A 26421-nucleotide genomic window follows, 5' to 3' on the forward strand; every position below is an offset into this window, starting at 1 on the left:
GCCGGGCAAAGCAAGCATATAATGAGAGGTTATACTAGGAAAGAAACCATTCGAGTGATAATCCTTACTTATACAAACGCAAAACACAAGAAGGTAACAGCAAATAAACTAAGTCAATAGACCCTGCCCCCTAACATTTTTTCAGTAGAAGCAAGTAGTGAAAAGAAGCTTTAGAATTCTTAGTGCATTACAAAAACAGTCTCTACTCTCAAAACGTAAAAAGAAAACTACATTTTCTGCTAAAACAAAATCAAATACGGTTGCCATAATGGCGGCTGCGCTTGACAGCTGCACGTGCGTTTTTATAGCGTTCGCCATTATGGCAGCTTATTTTTCATTTAAAAATCTAAAGCTAAGTTGTTTTCCCAAAAACGAAAAAAAGCCACAAATTGTGCACCCACAAAAGCAATTAACCGAACAAAATGCCTCTCCGGAAGGAGAAACGGAAAAGCAATACTCTGGAAACGTTTAGGTAAATCCTTTCGGCAAACCAAAACAAAACAAAAAAAAAACAAGCATAATTAGGACTTTGAGCAACCACCCCGAGCACGCGAGGGGAACTTCCGTTACGGAAGCTAAAGTGTCCGAAAGGAGGAAGACACGAAAGGGGCGGAGAAAAAAGGATGCTATAATAAAATATTCAATTAGAGGCAAAGCTTTGATAGAAATTTAGAGAGTAGCGCAAAAAAAATCGACAAAACTCTGCAGCGTCAAATTAACGGAAAAGCAATTCAAGCAAATTATAATCAAATAAAACCAGCAGACCAAGTAATGAGAAACGGACGGACGGACATTTTTTGGGGCAGGATGGAACCCAAAGTTGATTGATTTGTGACAGTTGAATAGAAAAAAGGAGGGGGAAAAACAAAAGCAATGAATCCAGTGAATGCAACAATCGACCGAGGAGGAGTAAAATATTTACAGCCATTTGAGTAGTGTTTAGCAGGCGACCGTAAGCGAACCGGGTTGAGTCAAAACTAGAGCAAGAACACGGCAAAATGCAACAAATTATGAAAAAGTATATATTATGAAATAGGCCTTTTCGATAATTTTTCAATATATTTACATTTACAGCCGAGTGAGGCAGTAGCAACCATTTATTACGTAGGGTTTGGCTGATATTGCAGTTGTAACTAAGTAATAGAAACGTGTGAAAAACACACATACACACAAAAGAAAACATATTGTAAAGTAGAATGCTTTTACTCGAGACTACTCGAAACAGAGAGAGAGAGGATGAAAAACCCTAAACTTAGCCCAAGCAATATTAAGAGCAAAAACAAGCGATCGAAACTAACAAGCAATTTGGACACAACACACACACAAAAAGACACTCGTTACTGACCTATGAATATTATAATTATAACAAAAAAAAAACAATGAAATACTCCCTATACATCTGTAATGAGTTATTCCTATTCTCTAACACGAGCGTTTATTCTGAGATTTATTTGCAACAACAAAATAAAAACCTAGCAATTGGTAGTGCCACGTCGGCGCGCACCCTATATATAGAAATATACACTGAAGATATTGTAAAACATGGTCATGGTTATACTATATTTACCTACATTACACGATAAATTCCACACCTTAAAAACAACCATAGGGCAATTTGAAGAAGACGCTAAAGAAGTAAAACCTAGTGATTAAAGCCTCGGAAAGCAATAAAAGCATATTTTTAGAAGTCAAACTGGCTGTAAATTTGTTGAATAGAGCAAAAAGAACCTTCCTGCAAACTGTAACGAGTTCTGCCACAAGATGGCAGCACTGCGTATTTCTCTGATCGCATCAAATGTTGTGTGCAAGTTGTAGCAAATACTCGAAAATGTTCCAATACACATTTTGCAGCAAAGCGACACATGTCGCCAAGAAGCGTAAAACCGACGGTAAAACTTTGTTTTTTAAATTGTTTTTACCTTCAAAATCAATTTTTTTTTCTCAACTCTTGCAACCAGTTACACTTTGATTGCTGCAGGTAATCGTGAGAAATAATCGATTTTGTTTAAGTAACCTCATTACATGCGCCGCCTACATTTGAGACAAAGTCGCGCTGCAACACCTCAATTGCGCATTTCAGAAATTTCACTGATTGATTTCAGGTAAGTAAAATACGTCATTAGATTCCTTCCCAGAATCACAGAATTGATTTGCCTTGTAAAGTCTGCGATTGTTTGTCTTTTCTCAAGTGACCTCGTGCCGAGCTTTGATTTTCCGTTGACTCACGATCCAATTTAAGAGCCCACAAAAACCCTTTTACACATCAAAACACATCCGGTCTCAAGTGGTTTGATTGGAGAGAAAGCTCTTATCAGGACTCTGTTCATTCATCAGTCCTCTGAATGTCTTGGTGATTCGACGTAAAGATTCAAGTGGACCACTGATATAAAAGTATATTCACCGGCAGACACCTCGTCAGTAGTGCTTCAAAGTCGGTCTAATCGGAACTAGCCTAACCATGGGACTCCTCCAAATCCTAGCAGTAACTGCGCTCTTCCTCGGATCTTCACTCGCAGCCCGAGACGCACGATGTCCTACGGTAGAAAACCCTTCCAAAGCGGTTCATCTGCCTCACCCGTCGGACTGTGGCAAGTTCCTGACGTGTAGCTGGGGCAACACAGTCGTTCAAAACTGTCCCGCAGGTCTCCACTGGAACGATCGGAACAAGTACTGTGATTGGCCTGCATCCGCTGGTTGTGATTCAGCAAACAACAAGGAACCGATTTGCAACGAAGGAGCTCTGCTGCCCCACGAGGATTGTGATAAGTTCTACATTTGTGTGCATGGTGACGTTAAAGTACCGTTCAAGTGCCCGCCCGGATTGCACTTTAATGCGGAGAAGAAAGTGTGTGACTATCCGTGGAGCGCCAATTGTCAAGCGCAGACATCTACGGTCGCGTCGACGACAACTAGTGAAGCCTCAACGACGAGCAATGTGACTGAGCCTGCAATAACTTCCACGGAATTAGTCATTTCGACAACGGTCAGTTCTGTTAACACAACTGTTACCTCTGCTGAGCCAAGTAGTACGGAACAATCCAGTGTGGCACCAGAAACAACCAGTCAGGAACCGGAAAGCAGCTCAGCTGTTCCAGAAGAATCAAGCACCGAACCAACGACTACAGCACAAGCTGAAGAAACTACCAGTCAAGAGCCGGAAAGCAGCTCAGTTGTTCCAGAAGAGTCAAGCACTGAACCAACGACTACAGCACAAGCTGAAGAAACGACCAGCCAAGAACCGGAAAGCAGCTCAGCTGTTCCAGAAGAATCTAGTACGGAACCAGCTACTACTTCTCCAGCTGAAGAAACTACCAGTCAAGAACAGGAAAGCATCTCAATTAATCCAGAAGAATCAAGCACCGAACAAACGACTACAGCACAAGCTATAGAAACTACCAGTGAAGAACCGGAAAGCAGCTCAGTTGTTCCAGAAGAATCCAGTACAGATCCAGCGACTACGCCTCCAGCTGAAGAAACGACCAGTGAAGAACCGGAAAGCAGCTCAGTAGTACCAGAAGAGTCAAGTACGGAACCAGCGACTACGCCACCAGCTGAAGAAACGACCAGTGAAGAACCGGAAAGCAGCTCAGTAGTACCAGAAGAATCTAGTACGGAACCAGCTACTACTTCTCCAGCTGAACAAATTACCAGTCAAGAACCGGAAAGCAGCTCAATTGATCCAGAAGAATCAAGCACCGAACAAACGACTACAGCACAAGCTATAGAAACTACCAGTCAAGAACCGGGAAGCAGCTCAATTGATCCAGAAGAATCAAGCACCGATCAAACGACTACAGCACAAGCTATAGAAAATACCAGTGAAGAACCGGAAAGCAGCTCAGCTATTCCAGAAGAGTCGAGCACTGACCCAACGACTACATCACAAGCTGAAGAAACGACCAGTCAAGAACCGGAAAGCAGCTCAATTGATCCAGAAGAATCAAGCACCGAACAAACGACTACAGCACAAGCTATAGAAAATACCAGTGAAGAACCGGAAAGCAGCTCAGCTATTCCAGAAGAGTCGAGCACTGACCCAACGACTACATCACAAGCTGAAGAAACGACCAGTCAAGAACCGGAAAGCAGCTCAGTTGTTCCAGAAGAATCCAGTACAGATCCAGCGACTACGCCTCCAGCTGAAGAAACGACCAGTGAAGAACCGGAAAGCAGCTCAGTAGTACCAGAAGAGTCAAGTACGGAACCAGCGACTACGCCACCAGCTGAAGAAACGACCAGTGAAGAACCGGAAAGCAGCTCAGTAGTACCAGAAGAATCTAGTACGGAACCAGCTACTACTTCTCCAGCTGAACAAATTACCAGTCAAGAACCGGAAAGCAGCTCAATTGATCCAGAAGAATCAAGCACCGAACAAACGACTACAGCACAAGCTATAGAAACTACCAGTGAAGAACCGGAAAGCAGCTCAGTTGTTCCAGAAGAATCCAGTACAGATCCAGCGACTACGCCTCCAGCTGAAGAAACGACCAGTGAAGAACCGGAAAGCAGCTCAGTAGTACCAGAAGAGTCAAGTACGGAACCAGCGACTACGCCACCAGCTGAAGAAACGACCAGTGAAGAACCGGAAAGCAGCTCAGTAGTACCAGAAGAATCTAGTACGGAACCAGCTACTACTTCTCCAGCTGAACAAATTACCAGTCAAGAACCGGAAAGCAGCTCAATTGATCCAGAAGAATCAAGCACCGAACAAACGACTACAGCACAAGCTATAGAAACTACCAGTCAAGAACCGGGAAGCAGCTCAATTGATCCAGAAGAATCAAGCACCGATCAAACGACTACAGCACAAGCTGAAGAAACTACCAGTCAAGAACCGGAAAGCAGCTCAGCTGTTCCAGAAGAATCTAGTACAGATCCAGCGACTACGCCTCCAGCTGAAGAAACGACCAGTGAAGAACCGGAAAGCAGCTCAGTAGTACCAGAAGAATCTAGTACGGAACCAGCTACTACTTCTCCAGCTGAACAAACTACCAGTCAAGAACCGGAAAGCAGCTCAATTGATCCAGAAGAATCAAGCACCGAACCAACGACTACAGCACAAGCTGAAGAAACGACCAGCCAAGAACCGGAAAGCAGCTCAGTTGTTCCAGAAGAATCCAGTACAGATCCAGCGACTACGCCTCCAGCTGAAGAAACGACCAGTGAAGAACCGGAAAGCAGCTCAGTAGTACCAGAAGAGTCAAGTACGGAACCAGCGACTACGCCACCAGCTGAAGAAACGACCAGTGAAGAACCGGAAAGCAGCTCAGTAGTACCAGAAGAATCTAGTACGGAACCAGCTACTACTTCTCCAGCTGAACAAATTACCAGTCAAGAACCGGAAAGCAGCTCAATTGATCCAGAAGAATCAAGCACCGAACAAACGACTACAGCACAAGCTATAGAAACTACCAGTCAAGAACCGGGAAGCAGCTCAATTGATCCAGAAGAATCAAGCACCGATCAAACGACTACAGCACAAGCTGAAGAAACTACCAGTCAAGAACCGGAAAGCAGCTCAGTTGTTCCAGAAGAATCTAGTACGGAACCAGCTACTACTTCTCCAGCTGAAGAAACTACCAGTCAAGAACCGGGAAGCAGCTCAATTGATCCAGAAGAATCAAGCACTGAACAAACGACTACAGCACAAGCTGAAGAAACTACCAGTCAAGAACCGGAAAGCAGCTCAGCTGTTCCAGAAGAATCTAGTACAGATCCAGCGACTACGCCTCCAGCTGAAGAAACGACCAGTGAAGAACCGGAAAGCAGCTCAGTAGTACCAGAAGAATCTAGTACGGAACCAGCTACTACTTCTCCAGCTGAACAAACTACCAGTCAAGAACCGGAAAGCAGCTCAATTGATCCAGAAGAGTCAAGCACCGAACAAACGACTACAGCACAAGCTGAAGAAACGACCAGCCAAGAACCGGAAAGCAGCTCAGTTGTTCCAGAAGAATCTAGTACGGAACCAGCTACTACTTCTCCAGCTGAAGAAACTACCAGTCAAGAACCGGGAAGCAGCTCAATTCATCCAGAAGAATCAAGCACCGATCAAACGACTACAGCACCAGCTGAAGAAACTACCAGTCAAGAACCGGAAAGCAGCTCAGTAGTACCAGAAGAGTCAAGTACGGAACCAGCGACTACGCCACCAGCTGAAGAAACGACCAGTGAAGAACCGGAAAGCAGCTCAGTAGTACCAGAAGAATCTAGTACGGAACCAGCTACTACTTCTCCAGCTGAAGAAACTACCAGTCAAGAACCGGAAAGCAGCTCAGTTGTTCCAGAAGAATCTAGTACGGAACCAGCTACTACTTCTCCAGCTGAAGAAACTACCAGTCAAGAACCGGAAAGCAGCTCAATTGATCCAGAAGAATCAAGCACTGAACAAACGACTACAGCACAAGCTGAAGAAACTACCAGTCAAGAACCGGAAAGCAGCTCAGCTGTTCCAGAAGAATCTAGTACAGATCCAGCGACTACTCCTCCAGCTGAAGAAACGACCAGCCAAGAGCCGGAAGGCAGTTCTATTGTACCAGAAGAGTCAAGTACGGAACCAGCGACTACAGCTTCACCTGAAGAAACTACCAGTCAAGAACCGGAAAGCAGCTCAGTAGTTCCAGAAGAATCTAGTACAGAACCAGCTGAAGAAACGACCAACCAAGAACCGGAAGGCAACCCAGCGTCCTCTACCGAATCAAGTAGTCAAGAGTCAGAAGATTCGACAACTGGTCAAGTAGCTGATTCTACGACCTCTTCCAGCGTCGCTCCGGAAACATCCGAGAATACTGATCCTCAGGAAACGGAGTCTACGGAACCTTCAACTGATGGCCCTTCCAGTGAATCATCGGAAGCTGGGACAACGACAACTGCGGCATCTATTGGAGGACCCACGCTAGGAAATGGTATAGGAAGCGGTGGCCTCGTTGATTGGAGCTGGACATAACTTGAAATGATGATTGTTTGGCAAATTATTCAGAAAAATAAACTTATTTAATCAGATTTTTTTTTTTTTGTACCAACCAAAGTGTTTAACATTTGCAGGTCAAATTGCAAGCCACAACACGAGCACACGACCTTCGTTAATCATTCAGCGATGCCAATGGCATCCTTCCAAGTTGAGCGCCACACAACATTGCTTGCATATGAATGGTGCAATAATTTTTGCACACACGAAACAAACATGTCGAATGAACGAGCAGAGCAAACCGACTACGCAGGAAAATCAACCGACCCCGGTGGAAAATTTGTACGTGAGGGTGGTTTGCATCTTTTATGGGTTTCTTTTTTGTTTCACGAACACCCCCAATATTTTCCATGTTGATGGTAATTTTATCTGTAAAGGGCAAATTGAGGCATTGACGCTTTAAAATAACACTTAATTTTCTAACATCTCTAGAATCTTCAAAAAAAAACAAATTACTTATTAAACTATAATTCTAAAAATTCAACGAAAACTGAAAAAAGTGTCAAAAAACTGACATTGAATGTCTGTAGTCTTTGGTTTAGATGTGTCCTATTAAACTTTTTATCTCAAATTCATCAATTTCCTTCGATATTATCTAAATGTTTGATTTCAATAAATTTTCCAAGTCTAAATGACTAACTAAATTTATAGTAACCAAAAGTTTCAAAAAGTTAAAAAACAAAACTCCAATTTACCCTCGCTTCTCCAAAAACATGAAAAAATCAGCGACGTTTCAAGGGTTGGGGGTTGGTGTGTCATAATTTATAGGAATTATTAAATTTGCGTGTTGATGAATTTGACATCCATTATGTTCATTAATTTATGGTTGTGCATCGGCATTCACTAAAGCGGGTGCGAGGGAGAGCAACAGTGAACGTGTTCGCAAATATTGAGGGCTCCGGACCTGGACTTTGTACAAGCCCCCAAAAAACGTGTGGCCTTTTTGTGGGTGGACCATTTTTTGTTGTTGGTGTATTGTCATTATTTTGATTTCCGTTTACATTGAAAAGATCGACGACGATTGGCGTCGCGCAAAAACAAAATTTGCTGCAGTGCTTTTTCGGACTTTTTTTTTGTGTATTATTATTTTTGATTAATGGTCGATCGCAGTTGTAAAATATTTCTGGACTGGACAGCAATTTTTCGACCGGCTGCTCAAATAATAGCCGCTGCGCAATGAATAACTTTTGAGGATAATCGAAAAAGCAGCTGCAATAAAAATAAAATGGTTGACGCAAAAGAGAAGTACCATTTTTAATTTACTTGAGTTTGGTCAAAGCCATTTTTTAAATAAATAATTTCATTAAAATTTGAGTTTTGAATGACTAATCAAATAAAATAGAACCATTTCACTAATACTCCTAATCTAATCTAATCTAATCCAATCTAGCAATCGATCGGGTGAAGTTCGGAACCGGTTGAAACGAGGCGGAGGGGGCGCAACGTGCAAGATGGTTGAAACAAGTGGTGGAAGATCTGGAAAGTGTAGGGGTTCCGAGTCCGAGTTGCAATTTAGTCTGAACTGTGAAGATAGGAAAATTAAGTATTTATAGACCTTTTCAAAGTAAAGCATAATTTTGAAATTTTAATAGTAGTTTATGCAACAAGTTGCAAAAAGAGGATTTTTTCAGCACGAGTCGTACATTTATCCAACGAGGTTCACCGAGTTGGATAAATACGACGAGTGCTGAAAAAATCAAGTTTTGCAACGAGTTCCATACAACATTTTTTGCAATTTCGAAAAACACCCATTGAGTGAAATTTTAAGTCGAATTTTCATGTATTTTGTAAATAAATCGTTTAAATCAAAAAAATGTTGAAAAGTGTTACTTTTCGAAACAAGTGCTGAAAAGTTCAACTTTTCAGCACCCATTTCAGTGCTGAAAAGTAGAACTTTTCAGCATTTATTTTGAAAAGTGTTGCTATTCGATTCTGTTATTTTTGGTACAGAAAAGTAGGCTATTTCGTCGTTCAAGAATGACAGGAAAAGTAAGTAGTTTCACGACGGAATTGCAAAAAAGTATTTTTATTGGAAAGATCGTAAAGTTTCACAACAGTTTCAGAGAGTAAATTGCTGGAAATTTGCATTTCTTTCAGAAATATTCTGTTTTTCTTTCAGGAAGTATTTTTTCAGTTCAATTCAATAAGTTTTTATTAGTGAATAATCAATTTACAATTTCGTAATTCTTCAAACCTGATAGAGTTTTGGAGTACCTTTCAACTATGATTTGTACTAAAGTTCATTTTGATGTAACTGGATATTCTAACAATGGATTTGCCAAGAGAAGGAAAAATTATTTCAAAAAAAAACCTTTGAAATTTGCTAAGGAAAGGATAGAAATAAAAAGCATAAAACTAGATAAAAAGTATTTTTAAAATGCAAAAAACGATAAAAAATCGAAAAGTTATACCTGAAAGTAACTAAAACTTGAAAAGATTCATTTTTTCCAAAAAAAATAACTTTTCATAAAGATTTTACTTCAAAACATTATTTTTATTTCTATTTTTCCAGTATTTTTAAAATGCAAAAAAAAACGAAAAGAAATCGAAAATTTATTCCTAAAAATAACTATAACTTGGAAACGGTTCATTTCTTCAAAAAAAAAAGTTCTCATAAAGATTTTACTTCAAAACATTATTTTTATTATTATTTTGTCCAATTTTTTAAAAACAAAAATCGCGCCATGGCTCAGAACATGTCTTTTTGAATCCCCTAAATCATATAAAAAATCGAAAATTAAAAAAATAAGTTTTTGGTAATTCTCATTGTACAAAATTTTACACATTTTGTCTGACCAGCCCCCGAAATGATGAATTAAAACGAATGATGCAAAAATGCCTCTTTTGTCATTGAGCAGTTCTTTGTATTTTTTTAATCCGGCTGAAACTTTTTTGGTGCCTTCGGTATGCCCAAATAAGCAATTTTGCATCATTAGTTTGTCCATATATTTTTTCATGAAAAATTAAATAGCTGTCCATACAAAAATTATTTATTTTTAAAATTTCATAAATCTGTATCTTTTAAAGGAATTTTTGATTGATTTTGGTGTCTTTGGCAAAGATGTAGGTATGGATAAGGACTACACTGAAAAAAAATGATACACGGTTAAAAAAAATTGGTGATCTTTAATTTTACTTTTTGTCACTAAAACTTGATTTGCAAAAAAACACTATTTTTCATAAGTTGTAAGGGACATCAAATGGAAACTTTCCAGAAATTCCCAGAACGGGCAAAAAATATTTTATCCATTTATGATTTTTTGACCATTTTCTAATGTCAATATCTCAGCAACTAATGATCCGATTACCCAAGTAACATTTTTTTCCAGCAGTTCTACAAGAGCTCTTCAAGAAAGCTACAGCATAGCAGTTTGGACCGTGGTAGGATAAAACTCTCTTCAAGTACCCTTCCAAACTCCTGAAGAAGTTTTGAAGAGAATTTTATCCTACCGCGGTCCAAACTGCTATGCTGTAGCTATCTTGAAGAGCTCTTGTAGAACTCTTGGAAAAAAATGTTACTTGGGTATCCATATTAAAATATGAAACATTCGTGAAATTGTCCGATCTTTTCGAAAACAATACATTTCATATGGGCGTAATATTCAACGTTTGGCCCTTTTAAAATGATAGTCTTGATTAAAACAAAATTCAAAATATTAATTTTTGAAAAAATCAGAATTGATTCAAAAATCATAACTCGGTAGAAGATTTTTTGCCCCTTCTGGAAATTTCTGAAAAGTTGGCATTTGATGTGCCTAAAACATATATTAAAATAGTGTTTTTTTTTTTGTAGATCAAGTTTAAGTGACAAAAAGTGAAATAAAAATCACCAATTTTTTACCGTGTATAATTTATTTTCAGTGTAGTCCATATCCATAACTACAACTTTGCCGAAGACACCAAATCGATCAAAAAATTCGTTCAAAAGATACAGATTTTTGAATTTTCATACATCATGTATGTGTGGTCAGCTGCCAAATTTGTATGGAAAATTATATGGACAAACTAATGATGCAAAATGGCTTCTTTGGGCATACCGAAGGCATCAACAGAGTTTCAGCTGGATTAAATAATACAAAAAATACAATTAAAAAGTACCGATTTCGAATTGCTCTACAACAACAACAACAACAAAGGGAATTTTGAATTACCTACAAGAAAAGTAATCTAGATTAATTGAGTGAAATGAATTTGAAAATTGTGGCCTTTTCACAGATCCAATAAACCAAATTTTAATTTATTGCATCTGCAACAAAAATATTGCAATTTTTTCAAGAGTCAGAAAACGATTTTCAACTAGTTCTGCTTAAGATTCCCGAAATTTGTTTTAAAAAAACACAAATTCTCGATTTATTTAGGGGCTTTTGGCAAATTCTCGACTTTTTCGATTTCTCGACATAATTTTGATTTGCCACCCTGAATTTTCCATAACTTCGCTGCTGGCCAGCTGGTATTGGATCATTGACAGTGTCTTTTAAATCTATAATTATATGTTTGCAGTAAACACGATTAGCATATTGTAATGCACTTTTTATATATAAACACTCTTCTCAACGGCAAAGAGCAAAAGAAGTGACGACAGCATATGATTATATTAAATATGATAATAGGATTTCGTGATCCTGGGCCTTTTTCGTTGATGTGGCCAATTTGGCCACCCTCGCCAAACCTCGGAGCGCGAGCCTTCCCTTTCACTCGATGAAGACACTTAAAACAAATGGCCAAATTTGCAGCCAGTAAAAATCATTTCCCAGCCAATTTTCCACTCCCCAGTCGCGACGATCGGAAAGATGGCCCCTCATTTCCTGCGTGGGTGGGGGGAGAGGGGAGTGGAACAGTATCAGGTCAATTTAATTTCGGCATTAAATTTTAATTAATTTATGACTTTGAATAATTACAGTCCGCGGGCGCGCGATTGGTTCCAACCAGATGATGACGGCCAGTGATGATGGCTTCGCGCCAGAGGACACGCCAGGCCGGAACTGGGAACCGGGAACTGGTAATGATATGGCCGATGATTGAGAGATTAGTGGAGGCGCGAATTATTCCATCAAATTTTATGGGCAACATCACACGGCCCAATCGGCACGCCACGCAACGCAACGCAACGTGTGGCGCAAATTGAGAAACATTGTGCAAAAGTGCTATCGACTCGTGATGTTGGTTGCAATTAAAATTTTGATTGAAATTAGAGCGGATGGACTAGAGGACAAGCCCTCAAGTCTGAATGGGATAATTATAAATATATGGCAAAACAATAAATAAATACTAAATTTGGAAACAAAAAGTATGGCTATTTTTTTTATTATTATAATTTTGCTGCCATAAAACATTTGCTGCAATAAATTTTGGTTTTGGTTTTGGTTTTGGTTTTGGTTTTGGTTTTGGTTTTGGTTTTGGTTTTGGTTTTGGTTTTGGTTTTGGTTTTGGGTAAATTCAGCGAAACCAAATTCAGCTTTCAACATTTAAAGAATCGGATTTTAAAAATAATAAGATCAACAAAACGCTTCCAAGATAGTCGATAATATGTACCGTTCTTTATTTCTGAGAGATAAGAGAGCCAACAATTTCACACTGGTTCCAAAACAAAAGGAATGTAACAAATTTCAACGTGACAAAGTGACACTAATCGTCATCCTCGTCCGAGATGTAAACCACTTTGGAAATGTTCCGTCCGCTCGCACGGGTGCTTGTCTTCGCTGGCGACGCTGCACTAACCAGGAACGAGTCAATCTTGCTGGTCGACGCCCCACGACCTCCGCGACTCCCTCTTCCCCGACCCGTAGTGCTCGAATTAGCCGCCGCTCTCGATCCCCTTCCTCCGCGACTTCCGCGACCTCCTCGGGTCGTCGTCGGCGCTGGTGGCGCCGCCATCGAACTTGACGTGGAGTTGTTGCGGGACTTTGGTTTGAGCCCAAAGTCGTCGTCGTCGTCATCGAAGGAACCGCGCGGAGGGTTTGGATCTCCGCGCTTCTGACTGCGAGAGTCCAACATTTTGAGCATGTCGTTGTAGGTGTCCTTTTCCTTCTCGTGAAATCCGGCCAGCACCTCGTCGATGTTGTCCTCGTTGATGGCGTCGGCGACTGCGTCCAGGTGGGCCATCGCTTGGCGTTCGTAGAACTTGATAATGTTCTCGGCTGCGTCGTCGTCCTCGTAGTCGACCATTCGGCGGGTCAGTTCGGTCATACTCTTCGCCGACAGCACCTCCAGCTGCTTGTCCGGATCGGCCTCCTTGAAGTACCGATGGACGACCTCTTCAGCACGCTTCGCCGTCGCTTCTCGCTGATTCTGGTAAGCTTCGTTCAGCGCATCCTTGTCCAGCGGTTTCAACTCGTCCTTCACCCGGGTAATCTTCCGCTTAAACGTGACCATGTCCTGAGGGTTCGCAACCCGGCCACTGTAGCCCTGTCCGAACCGGATCGCATTGAACTGCTGCTCCACCTCGGTAACTTCAATCCTTAGCCGAATCAACGGCAACTTTGGCTGCTTCTGATTCCCGGTCAGCTTTCCCTTCGCCCTCTCAATCATCTCCTCGACCTTCTCCGCCGCAAAGTTCTGCACCTTCTGCTGAACGTCTCCCTCGTCCAGCTGCAACACGTCCGCGAACTCCGCCAAATTGACCGTCTCAAACACAAACGGACGAACCGTCTGCAGCTTGATCGGGTCCAGCCGGAACAGACTCTTGTGAATGCTCAAAATGCCGCAGCACTTGTCGATGGACTCGCCCTCCGCCAGGGAAGTGGCCACCGTCGAGCCGGGCTGACTGACGTAGAACTTCTTCGCCGGGTTCTCCTCCGGAATGATGCGGCAGTCGTGTTCGTGACCCCAGATGACCAGGTCCAGGAAACCCGGCAACGACTTCTCCGGCAGATAGTTCTTCGGGCCCCGATCGGCTCGGTTCTGGTGCAGAACCATAATGTTGAACCACCCGGCGTCCTCCGGCTTCTCCAGAAACACCTTGGCCTCGTTGAAGAGTCGCGCCAGTCGGGCATCGCTGATGTAGCTCAACCCGTAAAGCGCAAGCTTGGTTTCACCCTTCTTCAGCAAAATCGGACTAATGTTAATCTTGGTCAAATCAGTCCACTTGCCAAAGTAGTTCACGTATCCATTCGTGCTCAACAAATCCAGCGAACTAATCCGGCCAAACCCGCTCGGATCGTCATGATTGCCGTGGATGGAAAACACCGGAATCGCAATGTTCATGTTCGGATCCTCGTAATTCACCGTCGACTCCAAAAAATTCTCGTTCTGATCGCTCAGAAACTCCAGCTTGATCGGCTTATCCCCCAACATGTACGTCTTGAGCAACCTCGTGCACCGGTTCAGCGTGTTCGTGGACGGATTGGCAATGTGAAACAGGTCCCCGCCCAAGATGACCGCATCAACGTCATTCTCCAGCGCATGCTGGAGCACCTCCTCGAACGCGATGAAGCTGTCCTCACCTGGAATTTATAACCCATTAAAACTTCTGAGAAACAAAAACTCCAAAATTTTTAAACATACCTCGAATAACATCCTTCTCGTTGTACCCCAGGTGGACGTCGCTGGCAATCAGAATCTTCATCGTATCGTCCGGATCGATGGCGGAGCTCTGCGTTCCCGCGGACATCTTCAACTCGTATGAAACGTAGCAAAAACCAACAGAAAATTTAGTTTTTTTTTCAGGAACAATCAGGAAAGGGCGACTTTTCAGATTGAAAAACAAATTATGTTTGTTTACATGTGCGCGCGGTGCCGGTGGCGTTACCAACTTTTTGCGCCACACACGGAGGATAGGCATTACACGAAATCGAGTTCGATTACACGGAGAATCAGCATTACACTTTTTGCAGTTCGATTTTACACCACCGACTAGTTTCAACCCTCGAACTGAAAAAGGTGTAAAATGCGAACTGCAATAAGTGTAAAAGTTACATCTTTTCCAGTTCAGGTGTCCGAACTGCAAAAGGTGTAATTTTTGAACTTAGAAAATTTTTGAAGATTTTGCGGAATTGTTTCACCCGCTGTCAAATCGGGACTTAGTGTTTTTGGCGGTCAGACGATTTGGAATGGTAAGTGTTGTACAAAGTGAGACAGGTGCCGGAAAAGGTAAAATTCCGGTTCCCCCAGATCGGAAACCCAAGAATTACGGGCCAGTTAATGTTTTTGTGGCCAGATCCAAGCCAGATCCGGTTGATTTCTTGGTTCTTCGATCTGGGGGAAAACAAAATTGAATCCGGCAGGAACATTTACAAATCTGTCGGTTGCGGCCGGAATGTGCAAGATTTCGGTTCCCCTAGATCGGAAAACCAAGGATAAAGAGCCAGTGAAAGGTTTTGTGGCCAGATCCGGTTGATTTCTTGGTTCTTCGGTCTGGGGGAAACAAAATTGAATCTTCCGGCAGGAACAGATACAAATCTGTCGGTTGCGGCCGGAATGTGCAAGATTTCGGTTCCCCTAGACCGGAAAATCAAGAATTACAGGACAGTGAATGTTTTTGTGGCCGCCTCCGGTTGATTTCTTGGTTTTTCGGTCTGGGGGAAGCGAAATACTATCTTCCGGCAGGAACATTCACGAATCTTTCTGTTGCGGCCGGAAACTGCAAGATTTCGGTTCCCCAGACCGGAAAATCAAGAATTACAGGACAGTGAATGTTTTTGTGGCTGCCTTCGGTTGATTTTTGGTTTTTCGGTCTGGGGGAAGCGAAATACTATCTTCCGGAAGGAACTTTCACGAATCTGTCGGTTGCGGCCGGAAAGTGCAAGATTTCGGTTCCTCCAGACCGGAAAATCAAGAATTACAGGACAGTGAATGTTTTTGTGGCCGCCTCCGGTTGATTTCTTGGTTTTTCGGTCTGGGGGAAGCGAAATACTATCTTCCGGAAGCAAATTTCACGAATCTGTCGGTTGCGGCCGGAAAGTGCAAGATTTCGGTTCCCCCAAACCGGAAAATAAAGAATTACAGGCCAGTGAATGTTTTTGTGGCCGCCTTCGGTTGATTTCTTGGTTCTTCCCCCAAACCCGAGAACCAAGAATATAACTGAATCCGGCCACCAAAGTGTCCACCGGCCATGAATTCTTCGTAATACGGTTTGGGGAAAAGGGAATCTTGAGTTTCGCGATCTTGGCCGGCAGATTTTAAAGGGTCCTTACCGGAAGGTACAATTCCGCTTTTCCCAAACCAGGGAATTAAGAATTTTACCGGAACCGGTTACACAAATGTCCACCGGCCACGAATTTCTCCTTATCCAGTTAGGGGAAGCAGAATCTTGCGTTTCCTGATCTTGGACAGTAGATTTCTAAGAATCCTTGCCGCAAGGTACAATTCCGCTTCCCCCAAACCGATGAACCAAGAATTTAACCGAATCCTGCCTCCAAAGTGTTCACCGACCACGAATTTTTCGTAATCCGGTTTGGTGGAAAGGGACACTTGCGTTTCGCGATCTTGGCCGACAGATTTTTAAGAACCCTTTCCGGAAGGTACAATTCCGCTTTCCCCAAACCGGGGAACTAAGAATTTTACCGGAACCGGTTACAAAAGTATCCACCGGTCACGAATTCTTCATTATCCGGTTTGGGGAAAGCGAAATTGTACCTTCCGGAAAGGGTTCTTAAATATCTGTCGGCCAAGATTGGAAACGCGAGCTTCCGCTTCCCCTAAACCGGATTACGTAAAATTTGAGGCTGGTGGACACTTTAGTGACCGGTTCCGGTTAATTTCAGTTCTTCGATTTGGGGGAAAGTGGATAAGGCAAGCGCAAGATACCGCTTCCCCCAAACCAGATAACCAAGACTTTTCGGACATGATCGGATTCGGTTGAATTATTGGTCCTCCGGTTGGAATTCTTATTTCTGTCAGGAGTATTCAGGAGATCGATTTTTAAAATATAACTAACATATTCTTTTTCTTATTTCATCAGACGACCCGGTCCAGATCTATTGATGTCAATCGTACAGGTGAACTTAGCACGTTCGCAATTCAACCCAGACGCTTGCTGCTGGTGTAACCCGAGGATGCGGAAACGGTGTTCTTACGGCAGATGGTTTGCGAGAAGCAGGCGACCGAGCAGTGTTTGAACCGGAATTAAAAACCGGCGAGTAAGACGAAGAGGACATTGAGAACAAAAAACAAGGAGCCCGAAGACGAGGATCAAGAGCAGCTACCAGAAACTTAGAACCAGAGAGAGGAGACAAACGCGAAAGCGACGAATACGACGAAGAACCATTCCGGAAGTTGCTCGTCCCGCTCGCGATTCAGGGTTGGCTCCAAACGCAGCAGCTGATCTGGGAGTCTGGTAGCTTGGTAAGTACCCATCAAACATTCTCAACCATCAACCACTCATCTTCATTTTATTCGTAGCGGAACCTTCCCGGAATGTCTACCATGTACTGACCGAATAATCAACAAATGATGTTCAACGGAAGTGCCAACTCCTGCATAGATGAAGGCCCTGGCACAGTAGGTGGCCTTGAGTCTGGTGAGCACTCTGGTGGAATTCATCCACCGAAGATCCAGGAACAGGTTCCGGTAACGGTGGTTGTCGCGGTCACTCCACCTCAACCAATATCGACAAGTAGCCTCTCTCTTCTTCATGAAGGGTGCTGACGTGCTGTCGCAATCACTTGCGCACCCGCAACCCCACTCAACCTAGTTGACTCATGGACGATCCGTGCAACTCCGGTTCCGGAGAATGATGCTTCCAAACGCGCCGCCACTCTAACATCCCCGAATCGAACGTCACCGCAAATAACAGGATGCCCAACTCCAATGAAACAAAGTCGATGAACAGTGCGCAGCAGCAAAAGCAACAGATCACGAACGCAATGAAAAACTTTTTAATTCGTACGCTAGCAGGTGAGTTCGTCTTTTTCCGCTTAGGTCTTTATCAAATATTTAGCGGATCAATTATTTATATTTCCTTGCAGAATTAGGACACAGAATACGATGCTGGAGCAGACGTCGGAGTAGTCGAGCTTCGATGCAGCTAGCCGTGGACAGGATTTCAGCAGGGCAAACCGAAGGTCGCCCAGTCGCTTGTGGAGATCAACAGTGGCAGAGCCGACGAATTCTGTGATTGTTCGCAACCATTACGTGAAGCGTTCCGAAGCGAACCGAACCGGATGTTGATTGTCCTGCTGATGGCGCTAATCACCTTGTTTCATAAGCCGCCAGTTGTGCCAGCTAGGTATGTTCCCATCTAACTAATTTAGAAATCAAATTGATTTCAAATTCATTTTATTTACAGCGCAGCAGCCACTCCGTAAGACGCTTTCGGCCATGCTTCAGTTCACGCTGTCATTCCAGGTCGAGTTTATTATTTGGATTTGTTCCTCGATCTGCTCGCAGGCCCCAAACCGGGAAAAAAATGTTCGGCTGAACGATTCCTGCGTAACCTCCGTGACCTAAAGTACAAAAATGTACAAACTTGACTATTCTGCCGAACCGACGGCACCGCGGCGTGATCCTGGACGAGCTGCTGACCATGAAGTGAAGACCGACATTCGCGACGTTCCGGAGATGGTTCCACCGTTTGTATCTACGACGACAACTGGACCATAAGGCAGTCCGCTGCCGAAGAGCGTGTACAGCGAGCAGCAGGTTGAACAGACTTTCCGGTGGCTCGAATTGATTTGAATTAAATTTATTGTGAATATATAATTTGGAAATAAATAAACTTGTTTTTCAATCTAATAGTTCAATCGAAATTTAATTTCTCTTAATAAGAATCCCAAATAAAATCTGAAAACGCCCAAATATAGGCAATAGGCAATTTTCACCCGGTGAAACATTTCAATTTCGATTTTACACGAAATCCAGTTCGACCCCTGTTACACGAAAGTATGTAATCGTACCTGAACTGAATTTCGTGTAATCGAACTCGATTTCGTGTAATGCCTATCCTCCGTGCAAAAAGTGTAATGCCGATTCTCCGTGCACAAATGAAGGCGTTACGGAAAAGCTGCGTTACGAAATTTTAACGGGAAATGTTTCAAGCAATTGACGTAGGACTATTATCCATTTAATATATTTACAATTGGGTACTAAAGCCCTATGTCAATTTTTATGTACAGCGGTAAAAAACACGATTATAAAACCATTTCTACTCACTTTTTTTCATTTTAATGCAAAAAGAAATTTACAAGACAACATTTTTTCGATGGATCAACTATGGTCCCCTTCAAACGAGCTGTCAAGTAGGAGCTTTTTTGTCAAGAAGGACCGAGAGGTCAATTTTTCAAAATTGATTTAAAAATCCATTTTTAACTCGTTGTGGTCGTACAAAGGGTCATTGTACTCAGAAAAAATAAACGTTATCGCTGTAAACAATAATATCAGCAATCTAAGCTTAATTTTAGGACCCAATTGGGTTCTAAAACTAAGCTTAAATTTGTGATATTATTGTTCACAACGATAAAGCTTATTTTTCTGAGTACAATGACCCTTTGAACGACCGCAAAGGATTTAAAATGGATTCTTATTCAATTTTTTAAAAAATAACTTCACGGCCCACATTCACTTGACAGCTCGTTCCAAGGGTACTATAGTTGATCCACAGAGTAAGACAGAGTCACCACTGCCGGCACAAACCCTACAAATTGCTTTTAAAAGATTAAAAAATATTTTTAATAGGTTCCTAATTTAGGCTCTATCAAGGGGTTGGAAACTCTTCCCCACGTTTCTTCCTCCCCTGTAGATTCAGAACTGTATTGCTGTTTGAACATTTGTGCTCAAACTCAATCCACTTCAACGAATCATCTTTGCGATAAACTTTACGCAGTTGGCCTGGCCGCTTTAACGTTTTGTGATGCTTCAAGGCAATTTATTGCATTGGGGCACTGCAAATGTTAATAATGACAAGAGGATGCTAGGCGTTAATCAACCTAAGGCATTTTCCAGGATGCCCTCGAAAGACTGGCTGCGCTAGGGTTAGATTAGATTAGATTAGATTAGATCAAGGGGTTGGAAACTCTTCAAGCTATCGAGAAATTAAAAGTGAGAGTGTGTGCGTGCAACATGGAGTTAAACTTTTCAAAGTACCATGGTAATCTTCACAGCAACTTCACAGAAAATTTAACTCCATGTTGTACACACTCTCACTTTTAATTTCTCGATACTTATTATGTTAACCAGTAAAAAAAACATTTGTTAGTATACTTATTAATTCCTATCCTTATCGTCAGTATACACTGACCAATACATTGAAAGTATACTTACAATATCGTTAGTATACTGAAGATTAATAAGTAATGTTAAAGTTTCCAGCCCCTTGGGCTCCATGTAAAATTGTATGTACAACGGTCGCTTAAAAACCATTCCTGATCACAAGGACAAGGAAATATTTTTTTGATCGATCAACCGACGACGATCAACTATGGTCCCCTTGGAATGAGCTGTCCAGTAAAACCTCTTCTGTCAAGAAGGGCTGCGAAGTATTTTTTTAAAATTCATTAAAAATCCATTTTAAATCCTTTGCGGTACACTCAAACCCCGATGGTTTGACACCAACTGTTGTCAAACGAACGGGGTAACTTTTTAGTTTGACACCCCTTTTACACGGAGTTCACACACACTACCAAACGTGTGTTTTGATAGTGTGCGTGAGCACCGTGTAAAAAGTGACAGTTTCGTCACTTTTTAGTTTGACTTTGTCAAACCAACGGGGTACAAACTAAAAAGTGTCAAACAAAAAAGTGACCAACCACCGGGGGTTGAGTGTAGTACATTTTTATTGTACTCAGAAAAATAAGTTTATTCGTTGTGTACAACAAATAATATCACACAATAAAGCTTAATTTTAGGACCCAATTTACACTAAAACTCCGATGGTTTGACACCAACTGTTGTCAAACGAACGGGGTCAATTTTTAGTTTGACACCCTCTTTACACACAGCTTACACTCTACTACTAAACGTTTTGTTCGATAGTATTACTCTTCTCATTGAAAAGTGCCAGCGACAAAATTGGGCGAAAAGTTCATCGCCCGGAGATCGCGAGTTGGCGCGAGCGAATGAACACCGCGAAAAAAGATTCGGGGGTGCATTGGGGTTAAATGATCATTTCGTTATTTGGTTTAATAAGAAAACAATTATTTTTTCGTGAATATCGCTACTTTGATGCGATGTAATTAATTTTTACAGTAAATTAGGCATTGTTACATCAAATTTGACCTTTCAATCGCACTAGAATGGCCAAATTTTAAAACAACAATGTTTGCCAATTTGACCGTTTTACCCCCAATTCCCCTTGTAGAACAAAAGAAAAGTTCATCCGCGAACTGTCAGCAGCGCGCTGTTTTGTTTGCTAGATCAACATTTGGAAATGTCGAACGTTGAAGGAAATCGCTCAAAAAATGGAAATTAACCGATTTCAAATGTTTTGGCCGCAAATGAAAGGTAAGGGTGGCTAATTTTTGATTCCGATCTGTAAAACTTGTTCTGGCGAGGGTTCTGGGCACTGCTGCAATCGATTTTAACGGCGGGTTGCTTCCGGTTGCATTTCATTTGCGGAGAAGGTTTTTCAATCCACCAGGGGCTTATTCGGAGGCAACAGTTTCGGTAATCCGGAACTTCTGGTAAGTTTAATATTTGCAGTGTTTAGCATGAAAAACAAACTTAGACTATTGAATACAAAATAACGCCTCATTTTTCTGTTTGTATGTTGTTGTGCAGGTTTGGTTTCAAATATTTCGTTTGATATGTTTCAATTGGGTCCTAAAGTGAAGCTTAAATTTGTGATATTATTGTTCACAACGATAAAGCTTATATTTCTGAGTACAATGACACTTTGTACGACCGAGAAAGATTTAAAATCGATTTTTAAATCGAAATTTGAAAAAAAAAATCGTGCCCCTTCTTGACAAAGAGGTCCTACTTCACAGCTCGTTCTACGCGGACCTTAGTGTTGACTTATGGCTTTAGGACCCTATTGTCCGCCATTACGGGGTTTGTTTTCCGGTACCCCCTGAGATCATGCGTGATCAATGGAGGTCTATATGCAGCAATTCCCCACGAAAACAGCATGGAAAAAACAAAAGTGCTCGGATCGGGCTCAAAATTTTTCTGAGGGTTCCCTGGCCGAAATAATTCGACCCGTATTTTTTTTTGTTTGGCCATTAGGGTGACCTACGCCGTGTTAGGGTGGTCTGAAAAATGGAAATTTTCGTCGATTTTCGCAAAAACCATTTTTTTCGAAAAATCATAACTCCTCGCCATTTTAACCGATTTCAATTGTCTTATACGCAAATGAAAGGTGATAAGTTGGTGATAAGAAAAATAGTAAGAAGTTTCAAAAATCTAGCCTAACATATGAAAAGGGCGTATGAAACTTTAAAATGCCGTTTTGACGGTGTCTGAACCAAAGAGCTTATGTCTGGAAATATTTTTAGCGGATTTCCCGGACATTTTTACGTAACAAACCAAAAAATGGGAGGAGTTCATTAAGGGACCATCCACAAACTACGTGGACACTTTTTTGGAAAACCCAAACCCCCCCTCCCCCTCGTGAACAATTGTCCATACAAAAAAAAACTTTTTTGTATGGAGCATGGACAATCGCCATACCTCCCTCCCCTAAATTGTCCACGTGGTTTATGGATGGCCCCTAACAGGATTCCGAGTTTGATTTTTTGAAAATAAAATCCGTGTTTTTTGACGCGCCGCGCGCAAAAACCGGAGAATGTCGAAATTGGCAAAAAATCAACTTTTTTCACTTAAACTGCGATAACTTTAAAATTTCAGCAATGACCTATAGATGTTTGGGGATCAAAATTGTTTTAATTAAAACACGCAACTTTTGGTACCCAGACATGTCATCGTTGAAATTTTGAAGTTATCGCAGTTTTAGTGAAAAAAGATGATTTTTTGCCAATTTCGTCATTCTTCGGTTTTTGCGCGCGGCGCGTCAAAAAACACGGATTTTATTTTCAAAAAATCATATCTTGGAATCCTGTTAATGAACTCCTCCCATTTTTCAGTATGTTATGTAAAAATGTCCGGGGAATCCGATAAAAATATTTCCAGACATAGGCTCTTTGGTCCAGACACCGTCAAAACGGCATTTTAAAGTTTCATACGCCATTTTCATATGTTAGGCTAGATTTTTGAAACTTCTTACTATTTTTTTATTGAAAGGCTAACTTATCACCTTTCATTTGCGTATAAGACAATTGAAATCGGTTAAAATGGCGAGGAGTTATTTTTTTTCGAAAAAAGTGGTTAGTCTAAGTATGTTTTTCATGCTAAACACTGCAAATATTAAACCTACCAGAAGTTCCGGATTACCGAAACTGTTGCCCCCAATAAGCCCCTGATGGATTGAAAAACCTTCTCCGCAAACCAAATGCAACCGGAAGCAACCCGCCGTTAAAATCGATTGCCGCAGTGCCCAGAACCCTCGCCAGAGCAAGTTTTACAGATCGGAATCAAAAATTAGCCACCCTTACCTTTCATTTGCGGCCAAAACATTTGAAATCGGTTAATTTCCATTTTTTGAGCGATTTCCTTCAACGTTCGACATTTCCAAATGTTGATCTAGCAAACAAAACAGCGCGCTGCTGACAGTCCGCGGATGAACTTTTCTTTTGTTCTACAAGGGGAGTTGGGGGTAAAACGGTCAAATTGACAAACATTGTTGTTTTAAAATTTGGCCATTCTAGTGCGTTTGGAAGGTCAAATTTGATGTAACAATGCCTAATTTACTGTAAAAATTAATTACATCGCATCAAAGTAGCGATATTTACGAAAAAATAATTATTTTCTAATTAAACCGAATAACGAAATAATCATTTAACCCCAATGCACCCCCGAATCTTTTTTCGCGGTGTTCATTCGCTCGCGCCAACTCGCGATCTCCGGGCGATGAACTTTTCGCCCAATTTTGTCGCTGGCACTTTTCAATGAGAAGAGTAATACACTGTAACTGAAATTCGCACTTTGCTGAGTTCATTTCCACACTGTTCTCAGCACTCAGCAAAGTGCGATTTTCAGTTACAGTGTATGGGTGAGTGTCGTGTAAAAGCCTGATCTATTGTCCGTTTCTTTCAAAGATACACGCCGCGTGACATTTCAGAATGTGCATCTCGACATTGTTGCCAGCGATTTTCTGCACTTTAAATGCAATAAAAAACATACCCGGCAACAATGGCGAGCGGTTCGAAGAAGAGGATCAACAAATACAAAACCCGCAGTATGAGATTTGACAGCGCGCATTTGCCGAAAGTGCGGCGCGTCGTTTCGAGGCTGGTTTGCCGCGTGTCATTTTCGGGAATACGCGCAATAAAAAAAAGCAAAAACTGGAAATTTGGTTTATTGGACCTTTTCAAAAAAAAAGATTTATTCCAATATTTGCTTCAAATTTACAGTGTACCAATCGACTTTTTAGCTAAACAGGCCTGTGCCGTCAGCTTACAAAACTTAACGAAACTCATTGATTTGTTTTCGTCCGGCCCTTTCGACGAATCCTTTCCGTTGTGTCACGTTTGTTTTCGTTTCAAACATTCGGCAGATTCAACCGAACCACACAGGAATCCTCCAAAAATTACTTTAATGCCGTGTTTATCCGTATTTCTTAGCACGTAGAAAAATGTCCATTTCCATGAGTGTCCGGTACATAGCGTATAACTTCTTCAGCAGCTGGCAGAGTTTGCTGGTGCCGAGAAGTATTCACTTATCAAGATGTAAGAGATTGAACGGGACGATGTTATGAAATCAATCAGCACAACTTTGTTATCATTGATGGAACCGACCTTTTTCTAGATCTTCTGCACGGCGAGTACGAGTGGCAAGACCCGAAAAGTGAAGATGAAGTGTAAAGGAACCCTGGTTGATTAGTCTTATCTTTGACCTAATTTTAATTCCAACAATTCTCAGGGTCAACGTAACGTACATCGACAAGGACGGCAAACGGACACCGGTCCGGGGCAAAATCGGAGACAACGCACTGTACCTGGCCCACCGGTACGGCGTCGAGATGGAGGGAGCTTGTGAGGCGTCTCTGGCTTGCACTACGTGTCACGTGTACGTGCTGGGCGAGCATGGCGATAAATTGCCTCCCTCGGAGGAGAAAGAGGACGATCTGCTCGATATGGCGCCGTTCCTGAAGGAGAATTCCCGGCTCGGCTGTCAGATCACGCTGACGAAGGAGCTCGAAGGGTTGGAGCTGCAGCTGCCGCAGGCCACGCGAAACTTTTACGTGGACGGACACAAACCAAAGCCGCACTAGTCGTTAAATAGGTTCTGTGTTAGGATATTCTCATTTGTTTTTGGTTTGTTTCAGAATTATTGAAACTGGAGCTTTAGCGAATAGTTGATTTACTAGGGGAAATCTACCCTTTCCAATCAAACACCTATCTTCGTCATATGGAGAGTTTGATGCTCGATTAAAGCTCCAAAAATACTATTTGGGCTATAAACTTACCAGCAACAGCACCGCCTCGAGTAAGCACGCAAATGTATGCCACTTACTGGCCAAAAAGATCACATTTAATGCACTTTTGATCATAATTTGTATTTTGCGAGACCACTTCTCATCATTTTGTTGGCACACACAGTGACACACACGAGAATCCCTCAAACGCTTAATGAATATCGCCAAAATTAACTTTTCACTTTCGCTTACTTTTTCACGGCGCTTAAGATATGAAATTGCTTCCAACTACCGGCAACATGTTCTTTTGATCATTAGTAAGGCACTCACTTGAAGAATAATCCCGAAAAATGTAATAAATTAGCAAGCGCCATCAAAAAAACAAACGCGCCAAGTCGTTTGACGTTTCAATTTTCACTTTGCATTCCAACCGAAGGCTGAAGAAAACCGAGCGAGAGACGAAGGCAAAAAAGAACAAAGGCTGGCCGTCAACACCACCAGCAGCACAGCCAGCGATGCCAGGAAACTTTCCCTATAAATGCCACTTTTCGTGAGTGTTCGTTTGAACTGTCAGCGCAAATGGCAACACTCGACAGAGTGTTGGAAGAAAAAAGAACTAAGCCGATATTAGAAAAATGGGCGTGGCCCAATGCATTCGCCTCGATTAGAATACCATTGGGAATTTTTTTTTGTTAAATGCTTGGTAAAGAAATAGAATAACTTTTAGTGAAAGTGAAAATAAACAGAAATGTTCACAAAAACTTGCTCTACTCGTTGGTGTACTTGGTTTTAGTAAAATTCAAGGGAGACTCTAGATTATCCAGCATCATTCAAACACGACCGCTTATTAGGATTAAAATGGGTAGATTTCCCCTAGTTACTATCCATAATTGGCAATCGAATTTGTTTCCACTATTTCGTGTATTATGAAATATAGAATGAAAAAAAATAGATCCAGCAACATTTCATCTACGATGACAGTGCCAGACACCTTGAAAAGTTCTCTACGATTTCGCATTTTTTTAAATTTAAATTTTTTGATTTGACTGAAACTTTGTCGAGGCATTCCTTATGTCAAAAGAAGCAATTTTAGCATCTTTCGTTTTTCCAT

At 41.8% G+C, this 26421-nt stretch overlaps 3 protein-coding genes and 1 long non-coding RNA gene across 5 annotated transcripts; 3 read left to right on the forward strand and 1 right to left on the reverse strand.

Moving 5' to 3' along the window:
• Positions 1 to 2411: 2411 nt before the first annotated feature.
• On the forward strand, positions 2412 to 7002 carry LOC120416528 (mucin-4-like). The gene has a single exon (XM_039578245.2). The coding sequence runs from the start codon at positions 2459 to 2461 to the stop codon at positions 6944 to 6946; it is 4488 nt and encodes a 1495-aa protein (XP_039434179.1). The 5' UTR covers positions 2412 to 2458; the 3' UTR covers positions 6947 to 7002.
• A 5479-nt stretch (positions 7003 to 12481) lies between these two features.
• On the reverse strand, positions 12482 to 14681 carry LOC120416526 (double-strand break repair protein MRE11). The gene is made up of 2 exons (XM_039578243.2): positions 14471 to 14681; positions 12482 to 14409 (listed from the first exon to the last, which is right to left on the reverse strand). Exons 1-2 carry the CDS (start codon positions 14574 to 14576, stop codon positions 12593 to 12595), a joined length of 1923 nt encoding a protein of 640 aa, XP_039434177.1. The 5' UTR covers positions 14577 to 14681; the 3' UTR covers positions 12482 to 12592.
• An 893-nt stretch (positions 14682 to 15574) lies between these two features.
• Positions 15575 to 18825, forward strand: LOC120416486 (uncharacterized). 2 transcript variants are annotated; one of them, XR_005605346.2, is made up of 4 exons: positions 15575 to 17248; positions 17306 to 17800; positions 17872 to 18131; positions 18192 to 18825. It is a non-coding gene; the product is annotated as an uncharacterized LOC120416486 (long non-coding RNA). The 2 variants fall into 2 exon arrangements; XR_005605345.2 differs by having other exon boundaries at positions 15575 to 17800; positions 18192 to 18824.
• A 5570-nt stretch (positions 18826 to 24395) lies between these two features.
• Positions 24396 to 26072, forward strand: LOC120416508 (adrenodoxin-like protein 1, mitochondrial). Its single transcript, XM_039578226.2, has 3 exons — positions 24396 to 24621; positions 24701 to 24752; positions 24815 to 26072. Exons 1-3 carry the CDS (start codon positions 24528 to 24530, stop codon positions 25164 to 25166), a joined length of 498 nt encoding a protein of 165 aa, XP_039434160.1. The 5' UTR covers positions 24396 to 24527; the 3' UTR covers positions 25167 to 26072.
• The last annotated feature ends 349 nt before the right edge of the window (positions 26073 to 26421 follow it).

This window comes from Culex pipiens, chromosome 3 (genome assembly GCF_016801865.2).
Source record: "Culex pipiens pallens isolate TS chromosome 3, TS_CPP_V2, whole genome shotgun sequence".
NCBI lineage: Eukaryota > Metazoa > Arthropoda > Insecta > Diptera > Culicidae > Culex > Culex pipiens.